At 51.5% G+C, this 20,360-nt stretch overlaps 8 protein-coding genes across 8 annotated transcripts; 2 read left to right on the plus strand and 6 right to left on the minus strand.

The window, feature by feature from the left end:
- Positions 1 to 631: 631 nt before the first annotated feature.
- Positions 632 to 3,841, minus strand: DACRYDRAFT_21854 (uncharacterized protein). Its single transcript, XM_040772574.1, has 9 exons — positions 3,543 to 3,841; positions 3,424 to 3,487; positions 3,352 to 3,368; positions 3,123 to 3,295; positions 2,701 to 3,072; positions 2,322 to 2,649; positions 2,121 to 2,271; positions 1,459 to 2,067; positions 632 to 1,406 (listed from the first exon to the last, which is right to left on the minus strand). The coding sequence occupies exons 1-9, from the start codon at positions 3,775 to 3,777 to the stop codon at positions 755 to 757; spliced, it is 2,601 nt and encodes an 866-aa protein (XP_040628960.1). The 5' UTR covers positions 3,778 to 3,841; the 3' UTR covers positions 632 to 754.
- Positions 3,842 to 4,009: 168 nt separating this feature from the next.
- DACRYDRAFT_107015 (uncharacterized protein) lies at positions 4,010 to 4,561 on the minus strand (the record flags this gene model as incomplete). The annotated part of the gene is made up of 1 exon (XM_040768375.1): positions 4,010 to 4,561. One exon carries the CDS (start codon positions 4,559 to 4,561, stop codon positions 4,010 to 4,012), a length of 552 nt encoding a protein of 183 aa, XP_040628961.1.
- Positions 4,562 to 7,453: 2,892 nt separating this feature from the next.
- Positions 7,454 to 8,233, minus strand: DACRYDRAFT_21855 (uncharacterized protein). Its single transcript, XM_040772575.1, has 4 exons — positions 8,194 to 8,233; positions 8,003 to 8,172; positions 7,704 to 7,878; positions 7,454 to 7,651 (listed from the first exon to the last, which is right to left on the minus strand). Exons 2-3 carry the CDS (start codon positions 8,170 to 8,172, stop codon positions 7,731 to 7,733), a joined length of 318 nt encoding a protein of 105 aa, XP_040628962.1. The 5' UTR covers positions 8,194 to 8,233; the 3' UTR covers positions 7,454 to 7,651; positions 7,704 to 7,730.
- A 730-nt stretch (positions 8,234 to 8,963) lies between these two features.
- On the minus strand, positions 8,964 to 9,449 carry DACRYDRAFT_88590 (uncharacterized protein; the record flags this gene model as incomplete). Its single annotated transcript, XM_040776866.1, has 4 exons — positions 8,964 to 9,037; positions 9,103 to 9,183; positions 9,238 to 9,356; positions 9,427 to 9,449. 4 exons carry the CDS (start codon positions 9,447 to 9,449, stop codon positions 8,964 to 8,966), a joined length of 297 nt encoding a protein of 98 aa, XP_040628963.1.
- Positions 9,450 to 9,785: 336 nt separating this feature from the next.
- DACRYDRAFT_21858 (uncharacterized protein) lies at positions 9,786 to 11,158 on the minus strand. Its single transcript, XM_040772576.1, has 7 exons — positions 11,025 to 11,158; positions 10,756 to 10,969; positions 10,540 to 10,705; positions 10,359 to 10,477; positions 10,216 to 10,296; positions 10,079 to 10,160; positions 9,786 to 10,025 (listed from the first exon to the last, which is right to left on the minus strand). The coding sequence occupies exons 3-7, from the start codon at positions 10,656 to 10,658 to the stop codon at positions 9,878 to 9,880; spliced, it is 549 nt and encodes a 182-aa protein (XP_040628964.1). The 5' UTR covers positions 10,659 to 10,705; positions 10,756 to 10,969; positions 11,025 to 11,158; the 3' UTR covers positions 9,786 to 9,877.
- A 1,498-nt stretch (positions 11,159 to 12,656) lies between these two features.
- On the plus strand, positions 12,657 to 13,214 carry DACRYDRAFT_30450 (uncharacterized protein; the record flags this gene model as incomplete). The annotated part of the gene is made up of 1 exon (XM_040774340.1): positions 12,657 to 13,214. A coding segment is annotated over one exon (558 nt), but the record flags the coding sequence as incomplete, so codon positions are not given.
- A 1,309-nt stretch (positions 13,215 to 14,523) lies between these two features.
- Positions 14,524 to 14,850, plus strand: DACRYDRAFT_37675 (uncharacterized protein; the record flags this gene model as incomplete). Its single annotated transcript, XM_040774434.1, has 1 exon — positions 14,524 to 14,850. A coding segment is annotated over one exon (327 nt), but the record flags the coding sequence as incomplete, so codon positions are not given.
- A 4,050-nt stretch (positions 14,851 to 18,900) lies between these two features.
- DACRYDRAFT_107017 (uncharacterized protein) lies at positions 18,901 to 19,446 on the minus strand (the record flags this gene model as incomplete). Its single annotated transcript, XM_040768376.1, has 1 exon — positions 18,901 to 19,446. The coding sequence occupies one exon, from the start codon at positions 19,444 to 19,446 to the stop codon at positions 18,901 to 18,903; it is 546 nt and encodes a 181-aa protein (XP_040628967.1).
- Between the last annotated feature and the right edge of the window lie 914 nt (positions 19,447 to 20,360).

Below are 20,360 nucleotides of genomic sequence, written 5' to 3' on the forward strand. Positions count from 1 at the left end.
TAACCCTAACCCTAACCCTAACCCTAACCCTAACCCTAACCCTAACCCTAACCCTAACCCTAACCCTAACCCTAACCCTAACCCTAACCCTAACCCTAACCCTAACTGCTCCACTCGCCTAATCGTCGACGCTCTCTCGCTTGCTGTTTCGCCCGTTTCGCTGTCGCTGTCGCTGTCTTGCCTTTTCAACCGACGCCCCCGCCTTCCGCCCCCATCCATCTCCGGGCCATGCGTCCCACTGGATGCGTAGCAGGATGATCATCTTGACGGCTCTGGCCGGGGGTCTTTGGCTTCGGCTTTTTCCAGACCAGCCGTGGACAGAAACAGGGATCGCCTACACCCGTCATGGAAGGCTTCGCGGACCAAAGCACAACGTCGCCTGCGCGTCAATGTCGACGAACACGAAGTCCTCACGTATGCACGAGGATGGCAGCTCAAGAAGCTACATCTGAAACGACGTGTGCAATCGCTGATGCACCGTGGGCTGGGCGGTCGTATGCGACTGAGAACCACTCCCAGAGAAGCCGGGAGGCAAAGGAGTTCGGAATGACGGACCGGCCCAAGGTAATAGGATACATGGAGGGATAAGCTTGTGTCTTTGACCTGTACGCATGACTCCGGGACACAACAATATAACATTGTGCGATCTTGATCAGTGTAATTACATATTGTACACGTATGAAAGTCCGACTTCATTCAGTTCCCAATCCTCCTTCATTGTGACGGCACAGCTTCACGTGCAGCAAGGAACACATCATCCGTCGTCCATCTCGACATCCGCAACGCTTTGACCTTGGCTGAAACTGTCTCGTTCGTAATCAGCCATCCACTCCACTGACGGTCCAGTAAATCGATAGCAGGGACGGGTTCTTTCAGATCGCGGCATCACCGATGGCTCGAAGCATTTGAGCATCGTGCGGAACGTGTCCGCTATGCGCAGGTGATTCAGAATTGAGTAGGTCTCAGCGGTATTGCCACGGATCTCGATGGTCCACATCTGTCCATCGCCGAGCACGGCAGAGCTAGTGCCGATCGAGTTCTTCCCGGGCTTTGATTTAGTTGATATTGTGCGAGTCGATCTAAGGCCAGGTTCCGTCATGCGGACAAACAAGTTGTTGTCCTGGAAGCGTGCCTCGGTGCCAAGCTCCATCAGGATGCCCAGGTGTGGCTGATTCGACAGCTCCGGTTGGATCGCCATGCTAGTGGCATGCATCTTGTCTATCGCCTTGTAATCCGGATCATGTTTGAACTTGACCTGTATGTAGTTGAGGCATACCAGCTCCGGATCGAAGATGGCGTTGTCTTCTACGGAGCTGGTGTAGCTCACGACGAGAGCGTCGAAGGATTCCTGGTTCGGGCAGCACTGTAGGGCACATCCTCTCGCCCACCAGTTAGCCAGCTGTTTCCTGCAAAACACGCTCAGAGTTATGACCCACTTCAAACACAACGTGTACGTGCCTCGTCAACGAGGCCCATGGGATAGCCTCTTTGGTGGCTAGCCAATGCGTAAAATTGATGTGGTGTCCCGCGAATTGCTTTCTGAGTTTGTCATCTAGCTTCGGACCAAGGAGAGCTTCCAGCCATACGATCATGCCAACGTATTTGGGCGGTTCGCGGCCGCTGTCCGGCCAGTTGGCCGCAACTATACGAGGGCAATACAAAAGGAGACGTGCGGCTAGCTCCCCGATGTCCCCTTTGGGTATTAGGTTCCCTTGGGCCAATTGTGCGACCAGCGTACGGAAAGCGGTGCTGAATGTGTCGACCGACTCGAAGAGGTTGTATGCGGCGCAGAGCGCTAGTACCGGTTCCCCGGGCGTATGCGTCTGGTACGCCAATTCCGGAAACCGTTCCACGCCGTCGAACAGTCGCATATGACTTGCGACCGCTCGCTCTGCCATGGTAGCAGCAACTTCCGTGTGCAGAACAAGGTCGAGTATGACTATGACCGAGAATGCAGCGAAGACTGCGTCGATATTGTGTGGATCGAATTTGACACCACAAAACAACTTGAGCGTGCCTTGCTCAAGAATATCGTGATAGGGGTTACTGTTCTTGTGAGCGTACCAGCTGTAAACGGGACGATGAGGATCAGAAGCTGTCATATATAAGTCATGGCTTACATGGGACGTCCGTAATATGATGCGTGCAACCAAGATAGCAAGGCCATCATCGTGCGGCTTTTGCTTGCCAACTGAGACCAATGATCCCATCCAAGATAGTACCACGGGTCGATCAGCTGCATCGTCTCGTTAAAGAGCCTGGCTGAGTTGACTACGTAAATGTCAGAAGAGAGAAGGCGCGTAGGTTCGACAAACACATACTATCTTGCGAAGGTGGCATGTAGTCCTTGATGCGTCCATTAGTCGCCATGAACATCAGCCACAGCGGCGCTTCCTGCGGTTGCCGATTGGTCAGGCGCAATAAAATCCAATAGAACTCGTCGAGCATGGCCGATTCATCGAAGTAGATGATGACTTGAACGCGCTGACCGCGCTTTTCTTGCAGGTACGCCAACAGGTCATTGCGAGGCTTGGTGATAAATTCCGCGTGGCAATCCGAGGCAATTGTTACGATCGTTTTGTTGTACTCCTCGTCCTGCGGGTCCTTCCGCTTAGGGCTGGAGCGGGACGACTTTGTCACTGGAGAAGACTTAGGCAGAGTCAGACAAATCTCCAAGCTGGGCATGCGTAAGGGTCCTACCTCATGAATAGCTGCTATAACCCTCTTCCAAAACTCATTGCGATAAGTGCGATCTCGTCCTTCCATTCGCTCGGTCCATGTTCGTATAAGCTCAACATAGCCTATGGTAGGGTTGCTCTTTACTATGTCCTTTAGAGAGCCCAAGGCCTGGGAGAGCGCGGCTCCAAGGAAAGCAGCGCAACGGACATGGCCCGATGCAGAGCCGCTATCGTTTCTTGAGGAATCTTCGAAATAACTTCGCACGGCGTCATCTCCCGGAGGCCAACCGGGTGCATTGGCGCCACGCAGATTGACAGGTATTGCCAACAGCGGTTCCTCCGGACGGCAAGGCTCGTTAGTCGAGATTGGATCCTCCACCCTGCCGATGCCAAGCTGGACGCCCTGTCAACTTGGTGTGCAGACAATCTTTTTGAAGGACGCACCTGCCCAGCAAGTCTAGACTTTCCAACACCAGATGAGTTGATGATGCTCACGCACCGGCCGTATATCTTCGCTTTTTCGTCAGTGAGAAGCCCCTTGTCAATAGCGTACAGCTCCTGGACGAATGCCTCCCGTGCATCCGACTGGAATGGAACCTCGTATGCCTTCGCAAGTTCTAGAATAGTATGTTCAGCATCGCATCCGTCCATACCCAAGTCAGACTCAGCCTACCCTCGGCAACATCGGCACTAAGACTCTGTATCAGGACACGGGGAAGAGGTGCTGATTAACCAAAAGACTCACCGAATGAGATTCTGGAACGTGCCCATGGGGTGTGGGGAACTAATAATCCACTCACGCAGCGCAGCTATGTGAGGGTGAGCTCAACAGTGGGGCAGGAGAGAGGGCAGAACTGTGCGCACGAATGGATAGAACTCTCGTCCAGTCGTCCCGCTCCATCGGAGGTCCTCCGTTTGCGTGTGGTTCGAGAATTGCCCATACTTGATGGAGCAGCCCCTGTTGCGACAGGGCGGAAACATCATGTCGTGAGATTTCTTCTCGAAGCGCACGATTCGTTGAGTCATGCTGCTTGGCGGCATCAACGATGCACACGAAGAACATCTGGAACCCTAGTAGATTTTCTGCATTTCTGGGCATTGGGGGAGTGTGAGGGAGGAATTGGTGTATGCCATCTTGCAGAATAGCGTATCTTGACGGTTCTGATTGCATAGGAAGCGCCGATGTTTTTGGGCAATGAAGTTGAGTGAGGGGGTCGGTACTGGATAACGCAGAGTAGTAAAGGGCTCAGGCCCGATTGACGGGTAGTGAGGGGAGGACCCTTAGCCCGCACAGCCATCTGGACTTGACCCATACTCGGAGCCACTTCGCCCTACCGAGCTTGCTCCTCCCGCTGAGCACGCTTTGCTTGCTTACGCTGCGCCGATGCCGCCGGACCTCCTTCTCTTCGGTTCTCCGCGACGAGCGGGCTTGCAGCCCTGTTCGGACCCGAGTACGCGTCTCGGTGACCCAGACTTCCGACTTGGGCGGTTGCGCGCCACCCCCGCATGCATGGGCTTGTCCGCGTAGGGCGGGGAAGGCGGAGGGCGGGGAAGGCGGACTTGGTGTGGCTTGAGGAAGTGGGACGGCGCATGGGGTGAGAGGTGGGGGTGGAGGGACTGAGGATGCCTAGTGCTAGGGATGGGGGGTTGGTGCGGCGGCGATCAGGGGAGATGGCGGACGAGGAGGGGGAGGATGAGAAAGAGGGAGAGGGGGTTGGGGGTTGGGGGGGGGGAGAGAGGCTGCGGGAAAGAAGGAGAGCGGAGAGGCAGCGGAGGGAAGGATGAACAGTCTCCGGGGAACGGGCATCATTAGCCGCTTCCTCCATGCCCTGCTGAAGAGAGGCCGGTTGCGAGGGGAACGAGGGAAAGAGGAATGGTTGCATTGTATACTACGCATTGTTGATATTGTATGGATCCACATAGGGGACAATAGATTGTTGATTGGGAAAGATGATACACATCTCGCTGGCCAGCCAGCACCCAGGACATGTGACGACCAGAAAACGAACTAGCACCAGCAGCACGACCGCCCCCCCGCCCTCGCCCCCGCCCTCCCAAAGCAGCAACACACCTCCCCGCGCCCCACCGGATCCTCCACCACCCCGTCGTCCATCCGTCCCCATATCCCTGCGCTCCCCTGCATAGTACCAGCGCGGAGCCGGCGCTCTTCCTTGGTGCAGCTCGAGCGATGCCTGCGTCAAGGCGCAGGTGGGGGTGAAAAAGGTGGTGAGGATGTCGGAAGCTGGGGAGGAGAGGATGTTGTACTGATCCCCCTTCTCAGAAACACGCTACGAACCCTTCCCCAGAGTCAGCTCTGTTCTGCGATCATCGAATAGGAGAAGAAAAGGAAGAAGAGCGAAGGGCGTACAGATATCAACCGCCCCGCAGGACGCAAAGGGCCGGATGACATGCTACACATGCCCGCCACACACGTGTGCTTCTTTCCGTATCCTTCATCAAAGCACACACGCGGTACCTCTATGCACCAAGGGCAACAGATCTGCCCGTACTTCGCGGGAACCGCACGAACGATAGGAATCATAGGAAGGACATCACGTGATGGCACACGTTGAACAAATTCTTTCCATTCTCGGGCGCGTCCGTACCGAGTTGGCCGAGCCCGACCCGGGTTACCCCTGGTATCGCCCCACCTTACAGTACCTGCAACTCACGACCACAACTGTGGTGTCGTCCCGCGGCAAGGAGAGTTCCACCCAGACATCGTACCTGAACTGCCGGGCCAAAGACGGAGAGGGAACAGAGTGTGAATGGAATCCAGTCCATTATTGTACCTGCAGACAGATTACTCGTACAACAGCAAAACAAAGAGATTGGCTGTGACGTGACGTGATAAGCCGGCTTGTGTATGCAGCTGCAAGTTGCAGTTCACCGGAATTACATTCCCCTTTGCACCACGGCGCTGTCCCTCTCCAAGTGACTCCACCGGACAACATTCCCGATTGCTGTACGCTAACAAGACATGTACGGTCAGCTAATGCTGAGCGCCTCTCTGCGCAGAGGAGAAGAATGACGTACCATGGGGTCCAGGTTGGAGTGATAGACGCAGCGTTGGGAAAGTAATCTCGAGCTGCCATCGTGGCGCAGCTGACTTGTAAGCCAAGCAAGAGCTGAAAGACGAGGGCGGCGAGCATGGTGAGAGATTCTAGTCTGGGATGTAGTAGTCCGGGCCTGTTTTATTTCACGGAAATGTTGTGAGACCGCTAAGTCTGGCTTCTCGTCAAAGCAAGTCTGCATTGAAACATCGATCTTAGTGCTCTAACGCCCAGCCACAAGCAGGAGAGCTTACAGCCCTTCGTGATGGCTGGTCCTCGGCTTGCAATCCATCCATCAGCTCCCTGAAAGTTGGATTCCGGTGCCAAACCAGCCCCCCCAATAGTGAGACAAAGAGCTGCTTGATCCGGTTTAAACACGAGGGTATACGATCGCCGTTATACACGGCATACCGACTCGGTACCGTGCGGCATATCCGAGATGGAAGAGGACAAGTTCGAGACATGAGAATGGCTTATGTATAATTCCAATCGCCTGAAAGCACTGAATTCACACACAGCAGGATAGCTCAACCGGCGATTGAAGCAGATACCCACTCCTATCGTCACCTGAAGTCGCCTCGAGACCTTCGACTTGTCGAATGAAGATCAAGTGAGCTTGAATCGGGACAAGTCGGTCTTTGGCCATCTACTGCGCAGCTGTTTGCACGCTTAAAATATTACAGGGATGATCGTTGAGTGTGCTCACTCCAGGTATCTGGCCTCCGTAATGGGGTACCGTGCAGACCTCTTGGAACAGCGGATCTTGAGAGTGCTCATGATGCTCGTGCCTGATTGGAATTGATGAGATTGAGCTGACTTGGCTACTTGAAGGTTGCGATGAGAAATTAGCTCACAAGATTCAGTGGTGCATACTGCCTTTTCCCCAATGAAACAGTAAGAACCGAAGTCCGTCGTAGCTGCAACTAGACATTGCGATGTCAGCTTTCTCGTGTACCACAATTGGGGAGCATACGGACAACCGGCATCTCCAGACGCTGTTGCAAGCTCATGTTCTCCAGGATTACATTCCCCTTTGCACAACGTCCTGTTCCTCTCCAAGTTGCCCCACTGAACAATATCCCCGACTGCTGGATACTGAGAAGACACAACGGTAAGAGAGAGGTGAGTGGTTGCTTGGAAAGGCGACAAAAGAAGGACATACCATTCGGTCCAAGTTGGAGTGATACCCCCGACGTTATGAAACCATTCTCGAGGTGTTATTGTTGTGCAGCTAACGTGCAAGGCGAGCAAGACTTGGAAGAGCAGAACAACATGCATGGTGAGAGTAGACACACATCCAGAAGTCATCCAAATAGACGAGACTTAATCAGAGTCGTGCTGGAACACTCCGTACAGCTGACTCAAGAACACCGCCTTCCCCGGTCCGAGGTGCGAGCCGCACGCCATGGAGTGAACGCCATGCGTTGGTCACCCGCAGCTCGGTTGACGCTAGCTTTGAAAACGGCGTGCAAGTTGAAGAAATACAGCCCCCTGAGACGTGCACCAAGGAGGCGCGCGACACGAATTCCCACAGTGACAGACCAGCCAGCCACCAGCGATGAGACGCAAAGCTGCTTTTGTTTGAGTCAGCCACAAGCAGAACACTGTCGCAACATATGTTTCAGAGCAATACAGAATACAGACACCTCCGCATGCACATTCGGAGCTGCCAAAAACAGTAATGGAGAGCGTTAAGCTGAGTGACTTGATAACCTGAGAGCCAAAGAGGCGAAGCAAACTCTGCCGCTAGAGACCGTGTGGGGTCTTGCAAAAATATTGAGCGGGGGCCCTAGGACCCCGAAACACCTTCTTTCCTCTTGCCCGAATTATACCCATGAAGAGCGACCTCAAGTATAGCGATACTATTCGCGCTCCTGCTGGATTGACGAAGTTGATATCTGCTCTGATGATTGATTTCCGCTTCAACTGCTTGCTGAGTGAAGAGACCCGCTGGTGTTCGAAAATGGCTGGCCTTGGAGGATGCTGAGCTACTGGCCCCCTAACTACAACAGGATATCTCCATCTCGGCCGCAAGAACAGCAAAACCACTCTCGCTGGAACGCTGCTGAAATCCGCTGGTTCGTCGAACCATCAATGCGCGACAGCTTGAATCGCCGCAGAGTGAGTCAGCGCCGATCAAGGTGCAGCTGAGAAGTCCTTCAGCAGGGTGCCCACAATGTCGGATCGAGAACGGAAACTTACTCATAATGGTTGACAGATGGGAGTCTCAAGGTAGGCAAACTTACCTTGCATCAGATGACCATATTGGACTTGACCGTTGTGCCTGCCGGCGAAATCTCATTGTTAGCTCGGCAAATAAGCCTGGGTCTTGCCTTACATGAGCGGTATTCAGAAGTACACAAGGTCTTTTCCCCGATTGCGCATGTGGAACCAAAGTTGAATGAGGTGGTGACTTCGAAAGGCGGCCTATAGCTTAACATATTGCTTGAGAGGGTAATATCCCAGCTTCCCCGCCGGACGAGACTGCAACTTGCAATTCTCCAGGAGCACACTCCCCCTTGCACCATGGCGCCGTCCCCATCCAAGTTGCGCCGCTGGATACAAGCCCTATCTGTCGAAGTCTGACCAGAGGCGTGCATTAACGGTCTTGCTCGTGACGCGCCGTTCAGGAAGAAGACACGTCACTCATTGGTCGCCTAGACCCAGGCTGAAGCTCACGTGAGAAACGACACCAACGCAGGTTGAGACGAGGAAGAGAACGGGCGTGAAACGAAAGGCATACATCGTTGTCGTTGATGGCGGGCCAATGTCGGTTGTGATCATGCTTTTGACGGAAAGACGAATGTAAGTACTTCCCTACATCGAGTTACTTGGCAGGCACGCAGAATGAGCTTCAGAAGATCCAAGGGAATTGGCGGTACTTGTGAGGGTGTGTGGCACGGAAACTATTCTGGAGATGGCTGACAACTAAGACCACAGGAGGCTGTTTACGTCTTGTGCGCTCCTGGTTCAATCAGGACGCATTCAAACGGAGCTGGATGTGATTCCCGTTCCCTTTATGCCAAGTACTTCATACACAACAAGCGACCTCAACATCTGCCTGAAGAGCGAAGGGCCCTGGTATCTTTCCACTTCGGTGCAGATTGTTTATAAGGCGGACGAAGACGGGGCGGGCGCTGGGGTTAGGGCACAGCGTAACAGCGGTATTCAGGCTGCACCTACGACGATGCTGAGCGTGCATTCCTAAGCAGTCATTATTGAAAACGTGAACTTACCCCTCATATGTCCAACCTGGAACTGGTATGGATGGATAGCCCAAAGCGCACACGAAATGCACGAGTCGTGCTGGTTGTCGTACCTTTGTGGGGAACTTAGAACTACGTCAGAGTACTACATGGAACACGACTTACAAGAAGAATATTGGCTTGTGCAAAGTGCCTTTTCTCCAATATAACAATCACCGCCGAAGTTGGACAGGGACGCGCAATGAGCTGTGCAAAGTTGGCCTCCGCCACGGCCTGAGAAGAACTCAAGGAGATACATACTAAATTGTCCTGAAGGGGCAACAGCCGCTTCGACTTCTCCAACAGCGCACTCTCCTTTGCACCAAGGCGCAGTTCCAACCCAAGAAGCCCCACCGAACAGCAGCCCTGCCTGCTGCAGGCTACAGTAGAGAACGTCGAAAAGACAAGCGTTAGCGCAAGTCCCTTCTAAGGGAGGAAATAAGGACGTACTTCTCATGCAGGTTGGATTTCATGGTATCAAAAGTGTGCTGCAGCCTCCGCCCCGTGACAACCGCACAGCTTGCCAGGGCTATGAGTGCAAACTGAATGAGAAGCGAGGCTTTCATAAGTGACAGGTGTTGAGATCATGTCATGATCAGCAGCATTTATTGAGCAAACAGTTTACTCAGAAAGAGCGCATGGAACAGAGTAAGACACCAGTGTGAATGCCATGAGCAATGAAGGCTTGGAGGCGACTTGGCAGCATAGAGAGCGCAGCCGAGATGGCGGGCTAGTACATCGACCCTGTGCTTGGCCGCAACCATGATTTGGGAAACGCGTTTCCCAGAAAATAGTCGAGCAGATATCGTCCATTTTACAAATGCTGCCTGTGAACCACTGGGCGCAGAGGCAGAGAAGTACATATGTTGCTCGCCAGTCAGTGTCGATCTACAAGGCTGGGTCATGTACAACACGACGCTTCCACATCTGCTCTGAACGTGCCGGGACCCATTCCGTTGCTGTCACTCCGTTTCGGAGGATTGAGCAAGCGAACCATAACTGTAGAGCTCGGAGCAGAGCATAGTGGGCCTGGGTTAATCAGTTGGCACCTACGAGCAGTGTGAATATAAGACGAGCAAATATTGAAAAGGGGATTAGCTACCCGCTCAGGATCCATGAGTTAGAGCGAGCTGGGTGAACAGCGTCTGCGCACTGAAGCTGAAGGCTCGCAGTAGATGTCGTGCCTGGGAAAGGTGGTTCAGCGAAAGGGAATGATATGAAGGACATGAAGTAGCTTGCATTTGTTATATGGACTGGTGCACAACACTTTATCTCCAATGAAGCAGGTTGATCCAAAATTGGACTGGGTAGCAATCCAATCTGACTATCGTGAGCGCTGGATCCATAGCATGACCGATCTTATCATTGGGAAGGACACATACTGGAATTTTCCCCGGATAGAACCGCAACCTGCAGATCTCCAGCGCTGCACTCTCCTTTGCACCATGGGGCGGTTCCTTCCCAAGACGCTTGACCAAAAGAGACTCCTGCTGGCTGGAGACTAATAAGGCCCCACGGTCAACTGTCAGGTTGTCACTCATGACTATGATAGCGCCCACTTACAGGGTTTTCAAGTCTGGGCTCATAGTGTCATGGATCGGGATCTCACGGGACTGCAGCGACAAGGCAGCGCATCCCAAGAGAGAGACGAGCAATACATGCACCACGAAGATGGAATACATGACCGTTCCGGTGGTTGCGAGAATTGATAGTTGTGTAACAGAATCGTCTGCTTTACACTTTTAACAGATTGGGGATCCGGCTAAGCAACCGACTCACGCCAGATTCTCTCAAACAATATGCCAGTACCCACGCGCGCGGAAGCCGAAATCCCACCAGTTCCAGCCACCAGAGCGGTGTGACATTCGGTTAGAGGGCGTGCTTCGGTGGATAGTAGATGGCTGGTGACGAGTGGGAAGCCTCCGGCATCCCCTGAAGGGTGACAACTCAACATGGGACCTTGTCTTCAAATTGAATGTGAATGCAAGTCGGTCTGCGAAGTCAGGGTCAGATGTCATATCCAGGAGCTGAGGGTGTAGCAGGCGTACATCAAGCGCCCCCATCCTTTTTCCAATACGACCGCACCCATTGTTGGACGAAGTGCATCTGATATTCACACTCTGGGAGACAAGAATGTTTAGAATGTGTAGGTCGAGGGGTAGGGAGGGAGTTGAGTTGGCCTCGCATGACATGATAGATGCATTGGTGGTTTTCACCTCAGAAAGAAAGGGTTCAGTTATTCCCGATACATAATGCTAAAGTGCTAACTCCGATACCCCGGCTGAGCTATATTATTGTTGGTCGAGGCAAATGTCCAGATATGGTATCCCGCTGCGCATGAGCTGGAATATATTACAGAATACAAGAGCTATCCTGGGAAACGAACATGATGATACAAATCAGGAGCTGAACGACAATGAACCATCGAGCATATATTTCCGCATCCAGCAAATCCAGAACAATTCAAATTGAGATCACCAAATCGAGACCACATGAGCAGCATTGGGAGAATCTGGGCTACTGGGCGAGGAAGGCTTCTCCGCGTACCCGGAAGACTCGACCTGTGGAAGAGGGTTCATCACTTGCTTACAAGTCAGCCCTACATAATGTGTTAAACCAAGACTAAGGTAACAGAAAGTTATACCTACTGTATTGTAGCTAGTCCGTAGAGTAGTCAGACCAATACATTCGTGCCAGTACATCTGTTTTACCGATCCTCATGCGGTATCCGGATGCCGCGGACCGATATCGAGGGTTTGTCTTACTTGATTGGTTTCAGACATCTTCCATGGTATATTCCAATTGCCACCTCCACATTCCTTTCTTCTCTACATTAGATAGCCACATCTTCCTGTAACAAGGGCCGGACTTTCCCCCTTCGACCAACTCGTATCCTCTCTCTAGCTAGCCCCACTCATTGATATCACATCTTACTCGAACGTTCAACCTTACATATACCGTGATACCGGTATACTGACGCGCGTTATCACGAAGCACGCTCACCCGTAGGAGGTTCGCACGAGAGCTCGATTAGGCTATCTATTGTATCTACCTACAGTCATGGTCTCTTCAAGTGGAGCCCAACGCAAGGCTCTCCTCTGTGATTTATTCCCAGGGCGCGTCCTCCGTTATTCGAAACCACCTTCTGGCCTTTACAATTGTTATCTGTCGTCAAACCATCGTGCCCAGTGTTTATTAGTGCGGTCCTCGTCGATACCGCCACATCGTTAACCACTGTCCACCGTCGTCACCCGTCGCTATTGTCGTACATCGTATATTCCGTCGTATCCTTCGTTATTGCGCCCAGCGTTATTACCACGGTCCTCGTCATTACCGCAAAATTGTCGAAAAGACCCTCGAGCTCACATACCGCCATTATCTCTCGGTGAAGCTGCAGAGATACCAAATTGCCCAACATAGTTCAAACACGACGTTCCCGTCTTTTACAACAACTCGAGGAGTCTCTCCAAGCCGAAAACGAACCAGAAGAACAACTACCAAGCGATCCGGTAGTCCGAGTCACTACAAATACGGCTTCAGAAACCACATCCTTGCAAAACGTGTCAGAGTTACTTGATTCTGATATTGTTGTACTGCCATCTACCGCCCTTTCAGATCAAGAGCCTTCCGATCCTATCATGCCGCCACGAGTCGATCCAGAAGGTGATGTGGGAGGTCAAATGCCACTGCAAACCTCCCGCAATGCACCGAAACTAGAATCGAATGCCACTACAGACCTACGGCGGTATTTCGATGATTTCGAACAGTGTGCAGAATCTAACAAACTACCGGCTGCCCAATGCTCCGAATACGCCGCGCGGTATACTCCTGCTGCTACAGAAGTGGTTTGGAAGAAGCTGCCATCGTTCAAGGGAGGCAATTATGACACCTGGAAGGCCGACGTGTACAAGCTGTACCCAGGCGCATCACAAGAAGACGAAATCTTTACCTACGCGGATCTCGAAGAATTAACGCGAAAATCCGCCACGGTACCGATGAGTACTCGAGCCCAATTGGGAGAGTACATTCGTGCATTCCACCATATTACCAGGTCCTTTGGGGAAGGAGAGCAGTTATCAGAGAGAGAGAAGAACCGCGCATTCATGCAAGGATTGCATACCGAATTCGCAAGTCAAGTACTCGCTAAACTCGCTATTGAGTTCCCGAAGCATCACCCGAAAATTCCATACCCGATGTCTGACGTACAAAATACTGCGTCTTGGCTGCTTCACACTACCCCAGCTGACGCGCCTGTTATATCTCTTTCAACTATCGGTACGAATACCGCTTTTTCATCTCCGAGCATATCCTCGAATACCGGAACCTTGAGCACGTTTCCCCTTAAACCTGAACCAGTGTATTCTACTACCACGGATACCTTAGTCAACAAGCTCGACAACATCGTCAATGTGCTCAGCACACTAGTCCACAAGGTAGTTCACAACGCTCTTCGAATGCCGGCAACAATTACAATACGAACAATGCATACGGTCTGAATACCGCAGGTAATGCAAGTAACGCGAATTCAGGTACACCAGCCACTTGAACCTGTAGTTGGTGCGGCCTCCCGGACCATTTTATGAACGAATGTCCCGACGTGGAAATCGCTGTCCGGGATGGGCTCGTTATAAGGAACCAAGACCGCAGAGTCGTCTTGCCGACGGGTCGATATGTACCTACCGCTATACAAGGCAAATTACTCCGTGACCGTGTCCAGACATGGCATCAGCAAAATCCTGGAAATAAGACAGCGGATATCAACCGACAAGGCCAAGGCACGGTACCAGTTGGATTGTTCACTACGGCTCAACCACTTGCACAAGCATTCGCAGTAGAAACCCCGAATGCGTTATTTTCAGATACCGAACAAAAGGATACCGCTGGTCTCCTATCACAAGAACAACTGGACCAAATACATGCTTTGCAGGTCGAAATCAGTCGAATCAGGAACCGGCCCCAGCAACACAGTCCTCCAGTAGAAAGGCAGGTTGCCGTACCTCACAAGTCCGTTCCACCAGATACCGGTGTCCACCGCGACATACCGCCGCATATGACATGATCTGTAGAACCCGTCATCGTTAAACAAGAGCCCGTAAAACACGAAGACCCCCCCCATCAGCCCAAGTTGTTGCGGATTCCAAAAACACACAACGCGCTCATCTACGCGCGCCCATTGAACAAACGGCTCTCGTCGATAACGTACTCGAGAATGCGCTCGATGTACCGATGACCTTGACATTCTGGGAATTGTTGGCAGTATCTCCAGATGTTAGGAAAATGGTCAATTATCAAACATCAGCCCGCAGGACCCAACGTGGAGTTCAACCGGTTTTTCTACACCAAGATACCGACGGTATCGACACAACGGCTGTGACAGACAGTACATGCTGCGAGGCGGTACAGGAAAAAGATGTCCCCACTTGGGCTCATATGCTACACATTTGCGGCAATGACGCCCCGGCGGGCATGGCCGTTGGAAAATCTATTGTTCCCTTGCGTGCCATCGAATTATTGGACGGTGACAATGACATGAAACTGCACGGGTGCCTCGACTCTGGTTCGGTATTGGTTGCCATGAACTATAATACGTGGAAAGACCTGAAAGTACCGTATTATCCGGACTCGGTAGTCAACATGGAAAGTGCCAATAATCAAGCAACAAGCACGATGGGATGTGTTCGTAACCTTCGTGTCACCATTGGTCCTATATCTCTCTTCTTGCAAGTTCATATCGTCCGCGAATCACCATTCGATCTGCTTCTCGGACGACCTTTCCTCATGCTGCTCAAATGCCATTCCTTAGATCTATTGAATGGGGATCAACAATTAACGCTAACCTGCCCTAATACCGCCGTAACGATCGTTATTCCGACCCGTAACTGGACCCCTCGGTCCAAGGACTTGGATCCTCAGGACGACACCTTGTCCCAAGCGGATTTTCAGTAAACGTCAATGAATTGAGAAAGGATCAACGAGACGTGTTTCTAATCCACCATACTACATCTACCGCCAAAATACCGTCCATCACCACATTGCCCCGCGCTTCATTTTTTGCTGACTACTATGAATACGACGAAAAACAACATATCCTTGCGGTGCGTAAGTACAAGCCCGTTGAACATTATGTTCAACCAGTGGCCACCACGCATCCCGAACATCTCAAAATCCACCGACGGTTCCCTTCGGATCCTTTAGAAACTCTACCGGTAGTACTACTATTTCCCCCACCTTTTCAACATGGTGTCCGCCTGACGCAGGAACATTTGGACAACATGGACCTCAATGCAACGAACTTTGGCCAGCTGAAGTGGAGCTAGTTAAATGGGTCCTACGCACTCACGAGATGGTGTTTTCGTGGGACGAAGTCGAAATCGGGCGGTTTCGCAGCGATTATTTCGACCCGGTAGTTTTCCCAACCATCGAACACACCCCGTGGCAGCGTAAGAATATACCGCTAGCACCAGCGTTATTGGACCAAGTGATTCAAACTATCCGTGAAAAGATTCAGGCTGGTGCGTACGAGCCGGCACAGTCTGCATACCGGTCCAGCTGGTTTGTGGTTGCCAAGAAGAACGGGACTTTACGCCCTATCATTGATCTGCAACCTCTGAATGGTGTTATGGTAAAAAGCTCTTTGGTACCGCCGTTAACGGAGCATCTCATCGAATCCTACGGAGGTCGCAGTTGCTATTCGCTGGTAGACTTTTTCCGAGGCTTTGAACAACACACCCTGGCACCAGAATCTCGTGATCTTACCACATTCCAATCCCCTCTTGGTCCGCTCCGATACTGCGTTGCACCCATGGGCGCACATAACATGCCCGGTATCATGCAAGATAACGTCACGTTTCTCCTCGAACCCGAGATACCGCATATAACGACACCGTTTATCGATGACGGCGGTATCAAAGGCCCAGCTTCACGCTATACCAATGCAGACGGCTCGTACGAGGTTACGTCTAACCCCGGCATTCGTTGCTTTATCTGGGAGCACATTCAGGACATGAACCGTATTCTCACATGCATTGGACACGCCAGCGCTACTCTGTCTGGAGAGAAGGTCCAGATTGCAGTACCTGAAATCATTCTTTTAGGCCATCGGTGCTCCTTTGACGGATGCCATCCAGATCCCTCAAAGGTTCAGAAACTTCTGGACTGGAAATTGCCCTGTGAAAACATATCGGAAGTTCGATCATTCCTTGGAACTGCCGGTATCATGAGGAATTTTATTCGCAATTATGCCCAGCATGCGCAACCACTCGAAAACTTGAAAAAGAAAGACGTTCCTTTTACTTTTGGCGAACTGGAACTTGCGGCGGTACATACACTGCAAGCTGCAGCCCGAGAAGCAGCTGAGAATAACGTACTCCGTCCCATCGACTACCGCTGTGGTAGATGCATTATTCTAGCGGTGGACTCGAGCAATATTGCTGTGGGGTTCGTCCTGTATCAAATGGATGAACAAGGCCGCCGGCGACCTTCCCGATTCGGGTCTATTACATGGAACGAACGCGAATCCTGGTATTCTCAGGCCAAGCTTGAATGCTACCGTGTTTTTCGTGCATTAAAAGCATACCGCGTGTGGCTCATTGGCCTTGATGTATTTACATTGGAGGTTGATGCGCAGTACCTCCAAGGAATGCTCCGCAATCCAGACATTCAACCCAACACTACTATTGACCGGTGGCTTGCCTGGATTGTGCTTTTTCACTTTGACCTTGTCCATATACCGGCGGAAAAACATACCGCGCCTGACGGCCTCTCCCGGCGACCTGCCACCACCTCAGATCCGCCTGATGAATCTATTCCGGACTTTGATGACGACCTGCTCGGCTTGTCTACGACGCCTTGCTTTGCCCTGCAGGCAGCATCCCAACTTCCGCCACATCAGCATGCACCGATGTCTCCGACGAAAGCGGTATTCCTACCGCCCGGTTCTCCGCTTACCAACATGCCCTCTGATTTTACCAACACTCCTCTGCAATCACCATTTACCACACCACCAGCAAGTCCTCCCTCCAGTCCAGTCTTGCCTTTTGCGACACAGCTTCCTCCTACGGATAGCATCGAAATAGACGAACCAATGACGGTAGAAACAATACCGCCAGTATTACCTCCTTCGCACCCACCCGGCGCCCCCCTGCCGTGGCAACCCAAGACTCAAGCATATGACGAGAAAATCGACCTCATCATTGAGTACCACAAGACCTTGAAGACACCGCATTTCCCTCCGGCCGCTCTGAAGAAGTTTATTAAATTAGCTACGAACTTTTTTCTCGACGAAAACGGTTCATTATACCGCCGACACCCGACGGGCGAACACAAACTATACCTTCCGTTTGTCCGCCGCCCCGCCGCCCTCCGTTCTGCCCATGAAACCTTAGGACACAAAGGGCAACGTGCCCTCCGTGCACACATATCCTTACGGTTTTGGTGGCCATTTTTGAATAACGACGTCACCTGGTTCGTCCGCACATGTCATCAGTGCCAGGTTCAACAAACTACCCGCGTTATCATACCGCCCGTTGTACAGGAACCCGCACGTCTGTTCAGCAAAGCGTACTGCGATTCCATGCTCATGCCGGTGTCTACCGCCCCTGTGGCCAGATACCGCTATATCGCCCAAGCTCGCTGCTTGCTTACACATTACCCTGAATGGACCATGCTTCGCACAGAAACAGGGAAAAACCTCGCAGAATTTCTCTTCAATAATTTGATTTGCCGTTGGGGTACGCTCACCGAAATTGTTACGGATGACGGTACCCCGTGGGTCAAAGCAATGGCTGAATTATCTCGACGGTATAATATCAAACACATCCGCATATCTGGCTACAACTCCCGTGCAAATGGCATTGTGGAACAAAGCCACCGCACCGTCAGGGAAAGCTTAGTCCGTCTCTCGGGCACCGGAGTAACGAAGTGGCCCACCCTCGTACCGGCGGTATTCTGGGCCGAGCAAATAATGATACACTCCATTACCGGCTTAAGTCCTTATTATATGGCTCACGGGACGCACCCATTGATGCCCCTGGACGTTGCTGAATGCACCTTTTTGTCCCCACCGATTGAGACCACGCTCTCCACCGCCGAACTTCTGGAACAGATATCATAGCTGCTCTCGTTGCGATACAGGAGGCAGTTAAGGAGGTGTAGGGGGAGATCAGCACGAGATGGCTTTTGCCATTGTTGCTGTATACATCCCATCCTCTGGTGTACCTGCTGGGTGTCCTGGACATCTCGATTTGTCGAAGGGAGAGTCATTCACAGACGATTACAACGATCTTCATAATGAGCCTCGAGCAACCTGTCAGGGCGTGCAGTCGAAGCAAAAGGCTTTCGACCAGTAACCCGAATAAAGCTCAAGCCACTAAGGATAACAGTTCGGAGAGGTTCGGATGAAGTTCGGATGAAGCTCCTGTCGAGCAGAGATGAACAGTAGTCGAAGGGACGAATCACCAAGAACAGTATAAGTCAATCTCAGTGAACAGGGGGTCCCGTGATTCGGAGGCAGAGACTAATGACTTCGGTTCGATTCGGCACTATCGAATGTACAATTCGATGAAGCGGAATTCCTGAAAGATCAGCTCTGAGGGGCATAAGGCCCTGTCAGCTGGGTATATATATCTAATCTAAAAAAGGAAGCAAAAGGGAAGCAGAAATGTGGCTGAAGAACTGTACATGTCCAAATGAACCCCAAAGCACCTATGAACAGTCATGAATGGCCAATGATGCTTCATTGTGCTGGCTCCTGAGTTTGCTGTGCTCCTTTGATTGGTGACAAGTTGAATGGGTGTTCAGGGTGGGACAAATGGGCATTTGGACTCCGAATGTGGCTTGAATCGGTCCGAATTCAGTGTACCCTGACATCACCCCCTCCTTAAGATTTGATGTCCCAGCAAATCATGCCTGTGGTCCCTTCAGGGGTCAATTTGCTCTCCCCTCTGTCCAGTTGAATAGGACTTGCTTTGGCAGTTTGGTGAAGTTCTCAAGTGGGTGAAACAAAAGTTGTGCAAAGTCTGTTGCAGACAGCTGCTGGGGTGCTTCAGGGTACTGCTGGTGAAACTCCCGAATGGGCCAAGCGGCTCCACAAAGGTTGTCCTTTGGCTCCCAGGTGCTCTCTGAAGAGGGGTAGCCTTTCCACTTCACTCTGTAGTAGAGCTTGGCATATTGAAACTTGCTGTCTTCAATTTGTTCAACCTCAAATGATCTCAAAGTATCCTTATGAATGATGGGTGGGGGAGGCTTCATCACCGTTTGGCCTTTGATGTCATTTGGGAAGTACCTCTGAAGCTTGCTGACATGAAATACTGGGTGAACCAAGAAGTGCTTCAGGAGCTTCAGCCTATAGGCATTCAGGTTCACCTGAAGTTTGATCTCAAACGGGCCAAACCACTTGTCATCCAGCTTCTTTGTGGGCCAAGTTGTCTGGATGTTCCTCAAATCGAGCCAAACCTTGTCACCTTCTTGCATTCAGGGGTGTCACCATGTGTTTGGTCCTAGAATCATGCCATATCATCTGCTGCCTGTTCGAGGGCTGCCCTGCATTTGGATTTGAGGTCCTTCATATGCTTTGTGAAGTCTTCAACTCCCACAATCTTTGTTTCATGAAATGGTTCAACACCCATACGGGGGTTTCGTCCAGTGTCTGCCATGAATGGGGTCACTCAAGTTGCCAAAGAGATTCGGTTGTTATAGGCAAATTCGGCAAGGGACAGCCAGTCTGCCCAGTTGTCTTGCCTGTAGTTCATGAATAGCCAAAGGTACTGTTTGACCTCTTGATTCACCTGTTCAGTCTGCCTATCACTCTGAGGATGGTAGGCAGTCAAAGCAGAGATCTTCACCTCTAGCATCGAATTCAGTTTGGTCATGAATTTGGAGATGAATTGGGACCCTCAGTCACTGATCACCTCCTTTGGTAGGCCATGGTGCTTCCACACATTGTCCCAAAACAGACAAGCAATCCCTTTGGAACTGACCTCCTTCTGAGTTGGGGCAAAGTGGGCCCATTTTGTCAGTCAATCCACTGCCACAAATATCAAATTGTACCCCAGTCATTCAGGGAGGCCCACAATGAGGTCTGTTGAAACAACCTCCCACCATTTGGCTGGGATTTGGTTTAGGATGAGCTTGCCCACAATTGGCTGAGGATAGATCTTGGTTCAGTTGCATGGTTCACAGGATTGAACAAATCGGGCCACAAATTGGCTCATATTCAGCCACCAGTAGTTTTGAGAGACCAATTTGAGGGTCTTCCATCTGCCAGGTGTCCTGCACTTCATGTGTCATGGTGAAGGGCCACAATTCATCCTCTTAGGTTTTCATCCTTTGTGTTAGGGCAACACAGGCTGACTAAGTCTGCTCACCTAAGAGTGCCAAGAGTCTAA

Source organism: Dacryopinax primogenitus (genome assembly GCF_000292625.1).
Source record: "Dacryopinax primogenitus strain DJM-731 SS1 chromosome Unknown DACRYscaffold_8, whole genome shotgun sequence".
NCBI classification, from domain to species: Eukaryota; Fungi; Basidiomycota; class Dacrymycetes; order Dacrymycetales; family Dacrymycetaceae; genus Dacryopinax; species Dacryopinax primogenitus.